Source organism: Protopterus annectens, chromosome 2.part1 (assembly GCF_019279795.1).
Source record: "Protopterus annectens isolate FY-2018-M chromosome 2.part1, PAN1.0, whole genome shotgun sequence".
In the NCBI taxonomy this organism is placed as follows: domain Eukaryota; kingdom Metazoa; phylum Chordata; order Ceratodontiformes; family Protopteridae; genus Protopterus; species Protopterus annectens.
Genome location: NC_056729.1, coordinates 1,899,159,890 through 1,899,165,889, shown reverse-complemented (window position 1 = coordinate 1,899,165,889; position 6,000 = coordinate 1,899,159,890). Strand labels below are relative to the sequence as shown.

At 36.1% G+C, this 6,000-nt stretch overlaps 1 protein-coding gene across 1 annotated transcript in view; it reads right to left on the bottom strand.

The window, feature by feature from the left end:
• Positions 1 to 870: 870 nt before the first annotated feature.
• Positions 871 to 6,000, bottom strand: part of LOC122795064 (NACHT, LRR and PYD domains-containing protein 3-like) — a 133,050-nt gene continuing 127,920 nt past the window's right edge. Inside the window, exons 2-3 of the mRNA XM_044063639.1 lie at positions 2,670 to 2,735; positions 871 to 2,582 (exon numbers count right to left, since the gene is read on the bottom strand). Of these exons, the coding sequence (XP_043919574.1) occupies positions 871 to 2,582; positions 2,670 to 2,735 (1,778 nt within the window). The remainder of the gene's footprint in view (positions 2,583 to 2,669; positions 2,736 to 6,000) is intronic.

Here is a 6,000-nt window from a genome sequence, read left to right as displayed (position 1 = left end):
TCTGCAAAGCTTTGTTTAAAAGAGACCCTACCTATCAATGCACAAGTCATTTCATTTATTACTTATGTATACAGTCTCTGTATTTTTCATACTTTTAAGTCATTTTAAACTGAGAAAATATAGTGGAAGATGGAAGTCAGTCTGCAGGAAATATGACAAATAAACAATGATGTCACTGCTGACAAGATATTCCATGCAACATTTGATATTCCTAAATGGAAATGAACAGATTTTCATGACTACATCAAAACATATTCTTAAGTGACCAGATTTTTGCAGAATGCCCAGCTTTTTGTTTCATATTTTTGGTCTGTTCTAAATAAAATTTGTGATTTTCTGCATTTCTGTGGCAAATCATTGAGAACTGAATTCACTACATAATGACAGGCATTTGAGTTTCAGACTCCATATCCTTCAAAAAATGCATGGTAATGCAAGACCTTTTATTTTACCCACTTTTGAGTTTATAACAGAAATATTTAAAATGTGTCCCTGTTTTGGGGCTTTGTCTCCCATTATTTCTGGCTTTGTCCAGATTTTCTGTGCTAAAAGGTTGAGTGCTCTGCGTGACCAGAAGCATTTTCTGGCTTCTCAGTACTGAAAGAATGATTTTCACCATGAACTAATTTATGTGCCCGTTATTTACCATGGCAACAGTTACCAACCAAGAATATTTCAAAAGCTGTCTTATTCCTCTGTAATGCATACTTATTTTATGCTTGCATTTCACTTTAAACATGAATATGACTTTATCATTTCTTTCTGTTGTTTTAAAGATATTCTCACACTTCATACATAGCCTTGAAGAATAACTATAGATACAAATATGTTATCTGATGCATATGCAGAATAAATAAATATACAAAGATGTTACCTGATGCTCATGCAGAGACTAATGGCTTGTATCAATTTCCGGACACCCTCTTCTGGGAAGGATGCTAGACTCAGGTTAAGTTTTGTAAATCCGTTGCAAGCTACTATAATGTAGTTTAAAACATAACAATCCATTGGGTTAAATAGTACACCTCTGAAATCTAAATGAGCAATCTTTCCAATGGTCTGTTTAATTAGTTCTGTGTTCTGTGTCTCGAGTAAGTAATGAAAAATTCTTAGTAGTTCCCTCTTGTGACTATGTCCTTCTGTCAGGATTAAGTATTCAGCTCTTCTTTTAAGCCAGTGCAATATTTCAGCGTTTTTCTCATCTGGAAAGTGTCCTAGGATTTTTTGTAGTAGATGTGATGTAGGGGGGTGAGATAGACCTGCCAAAAAACATATCAACATCTCTAAACGGCCATCTTTGAAAGTGTCATTTTCAAGAACCTGGCTTATATTTTGTTCTGAATTCAGGAAATATGACAGGGCACCAAGGAATTCTTGCACAGTCAGATGCATGAACGAGTACATTGTTCTCCAAAGATATTCTTCTTTTATCATGAATTCAAACATGAAACTAGAGAGGGCTTGAGTGTGCTTAAGCTTCAGCTGTTTTATGTCAGCATCATAAAATACTAGAAGTCTGTTGCAGACTCCATTAAATGCCAGCCTGCTAACCTTACTTAGCAATTCCTTAAGGTCCAAGCTATCTGCTGACATGTGATTTGTAAGAATATTTTTCAAAAAGTGAACAAAGAGTTGAGTTAAAGTTTTGGGACATGAGGTACATTTATTTTGATTTCCTATAAAATATGGCTTAAGAACAGAACAGATTATCCAGCAATATGAAGGATTAAAACACATTGTGTAGAGAATATCATTTTGTTCCACATAATGAAAGGCATCCAAGGCATTTCTTTCATCATAAAACTGTTTTCTAAAATATCGTTTTCTTTCTTCTGCCAGAAATCCTATGATTTCAGCGCAAAGATGAATGCAGGACAATTCCACTCTCTCCAGAGCAGTTGGACGACTTGTTACAATAACTGAACAACCCTTCAGCAAAGTCTGTTTCATTAAGCTTGAAACAATGTTTGAAGCACTAGTTCTCTGACAAATGTTACTACAGAGTTGTGTTTCTGTGAAATCCAAGGGAGATTTACTTTCATCGAGGCCATCAAATATGAACAATATTGTGCTTGTTTTTTTGAGTATTTCTGCTAGAATGTTACGTAAGCAGGCATGATTTTTCAGAATCATTTCAGCCAAATTTAGAGGCTCATCCCAGAGATTCATGTCTCGGAATTTGAACAAAAAAACAAACATGAATTGCTTGTAATGATCTCCCTGGATCCAGTCAAGCAACAGTTTCTGCACCATTGTAGTTTTTCCAATGCCAGGGACACCTAAAATGAGAACGATCTGCGGAAATCTCTTGGATTCATAACATATCCTGAAAAGTTGATTTGCTGTGATCCTTTCACACTTATTTAAATATGTTTTCTTCATGAGTCCTTCATGCTCACTTCCTTTCAGCAGGAGCTCATGCTGAGCCTGACCCCATGTACGCTGGTAAGTGGTTATTATTCTTAGTTCTGTATAATGTTCTACTAACAAGTCTTCCTCTTGTTTATTTCTTCCTGGAAAAACTTTCTTTCTGATTGTCCTGGTTTCTTGCAGTATGGATTGTTTATAAGTGCTCTGGTATCCTAAAGAAAACAGACTTGCCTTAGTAACAGCATTTTTAATTTATTTAAGATAAAGGTTAACTAGAAAAAAGCATAGCATATCCTTACCTTTCATGTTGTCATCTAATATGTGGCCATTCTTACTGATGCCTGCTTCATGGATGATATCTCTGACTATGAAAATGGAAAATAAAGTTTGAAAGTATTTAACTGGTCCTTGTCAGCAGCAATAAAAAGAAAAACAATGACAACATGCTTCAAAAAGCAAGAGATTGAAATGAGAAATCTGAGGAGACCAGTAATAAAATTTACTAATAGTAGCAAGAAATACAGATAAATAATAGCTCCATGGCATACAAGGATAGAGGTGGGGCTATGACCCAGGTAACCCAGCATTGAGTAGAAACCCCTGCTCTAGAGAAGCAATGGGAAAATTATTGAGAAGATGAGCCCACTTATTTCTCTTGAGGATGTAGGATAGGGGCTACATGCCCAAGGAATGCCTGCTTTACTGGCGAGCTTCTGTAGAGATAGAAGACCCAGGAGAAGTGTTAGCTTCTGGGAAGTGGACACTTGTCTTACATCACTTACAGAGGGAAGTAGCAGTCCCATGTAAATAATGCCCATTACACAACCCCACCCAAGAGGTACCTATCACTAGAATGTACAGGGAAATGGCTGGCACAAAATTAAAAAAATCCCTGCAATCCTTACGTGGATAATAGCAATATTCTCTGTTTGTTCAACTCACACCCCTAGCTGAACAAGTGAACTATGCAAGTCTTGCCCTTAAAAGAATGAATGGGCCTGTAAAGTGATTGTGGCAGACTTAGTGGCCAGTGCGGGACCAGAGCTAAACATAGAAAAATAAGATAATTTTTCAAATTGTCAATGTTTTTAGATCTATTGTATAACAGTATGACATTCTATTTTTGAAAAATAAACATTCCTGATATGGTTATGTCACATTGCCCAAGGAAAAGTGGCCAAAGTAAGAAGAAACAAAGAACCAAAAATAAGGCACTGGAAGGTTCACCAGAATAAAATCCACCCCTTTCTTGAGCTCATGCTATAAATTTCAAATAAGACATTACAGAACGTTTTAACTTTCACATTTAAAACACAGTATAAAGTCAACAAATGGTTAATTGATTAATTGTGAATTGTTGAATTTGTATAAAAGGGGTTGTAGAAGTTGGTATGCTCATCTGAAGAAGTTACATTGACTGAGAAAAACAGTCAGCCAGGCACACTGGTCACCAGGAAAGTCCAAAAATCCACAAACTATCAAGGTAAAAAAAAGTTATTTAATGTTCCAATACACCACACAGATTTAGTGCTTTCATTCCACAAGAGAACTTCATCAGAATAACTCAGCACTAATTGATTAACAATTAAATTATCAAACCACTTAACATAACACTCCATTGGTCAATACCTAATTGACTAACTTAACAAGGTACAACAGTGAATGCAACAGTAAAGAATGCTGCAATGAAAAAATACAGCATTGAAAATGTTGTTGTTATACTGTGGTCAAGCTGACTATATAAGAAAGCACACATAAAAAAATGTACATATAAAAAATGTACATATAAAAAAAGCTTCAATAACCATAGAACATATAAGCACCCCATAACATAGCCTTATTTTAAGACTTATTTCTTTAAGGCTGTTAGGATGGAATAGTGTTCATTCAACCCAGGGGCTGAGCAGGCATCAAACTTTAGTTGGCACATTAACTCACGATACCCCCCCCCCTAAAAAAAAAAACATTTTACCTGCTCCAACACCCAAAATTTAAAAGAATGGTCCTCACATAACAAAGTATGTTTAAATAATGCATTGGTTTCTCTTTTCTTAGAGATCTCATAGAAGTGTTCATAAATTCTCTGTCTCAAAGTTCTTTCCGTTTTGCCAATATAAAATGCAAAACATGAGGAAAAATAGACAAGGTATACTACGCCTTTAGAATGACAATTAAAATACCCCTTAGCTTTTAACAGCCCAACAGGAGCTACCAAATACAGTTGATCCACATTGGCTACATAGGGGCATTGGAGGCACCTTCTGGATTTGTGTGTGCCTATCTTTACTCTGGAAGTTGACTCAACTTTACGACTTTCAAAAATATTCTTAAAATTCCGTCCCCTTCTCAGATTAAACCTCAATTTCCCAAAGAACACATCAGGACTATTAGGCATACTAGCAAAAATGTCCCTATAAGTCTGTATTATATTTTTCATGAGGTGGGTATCTCGGTAAAAATCCATCACAAAATGGTGTCATTACAAAGGGGTGCATCAGTGTAACTTGTTTTTTACCTTGGTAGCTCATGGATGTTTGGACTTTCCTGGTGGCCAGTGTGCCTAAATGAGTGTTTTTTTCTCAGTTATTTGTACTTTGTACACTCAGTTACTTTCCAACTACTTTGTTTCGTGAAGTTACATTGACAAAAATGCAATGATTCAGTTAAAGTGTTCTGTATGTGTCTTATTTGAACTTTATAGCGTGCGCTCAATAAAGTGGTGGATTTTATTCTGGTGAATTTTCCAATGCCTTATTTTTGGTTATTAGTACATGTTTTGGCACTTTTTCCACATTTTTCATTTATTTAAGAAGAAACAAATCCCACTACAAACCATAATCTAGAGTTTATTGATGAGGCAAAATATATGGAATACAGAAATCACTTTAAATTTTCATTCTGACTTTTCCCTTTTAATACTTTAAGCCATTGTTGTTTGGAGTCATCTGTCTAATCATGTGTAATCATTTTAGCAATGATTCTAAATAATAAACACATAATCCCTCATGTCAAACAAACAGAGAAAGACACTGGCAAGGATTCACGAAGCCTCTGTGTAAGAGTTATAACTCTTACACGGAGGCTTCAGTTAAACGGTGTGATGTCAGCATGCTTTGCATATTCATGAGAGCATGCTGAATCACACCTAAGGCTAACATGGTCCATGTAAGACAGTAGGTGGCGTGTCCGTAGGCCGAGCCCTGCAAGTGGACACGCCCCCAGAAGAATAAAAGTGCCCAAAGTAAACACCCACGACAGAGTCCACGGAAATGTGAATAAACACAACACATGCCCCCACAGACTATGAACATAAAATATATAAATGAACATGTTATATATTTTTTTTAAATTGTAAAGATGTTTGCCCGTGAGTGCGCTCGTTTGCGCGGGCGTGCCCGTAGCGCAGCTACAGTTAGCAGTCAGTGAGAAAGCATATAAGAACTAAATATGCAAAATAAGCCAAGAAGCAATAGCGTAGCGGTAGAAACATCAGCTGAAGAGCAGGCATTCATGGTTCGAGCCCCCACAACACCAAGTTTTATTTTTAGCAAAATAAGCACGAAACAAGTCCCTGACAAACATGTACACATATAAAATCACATTTTATGTAAAATGTAATGAAATAGTCCA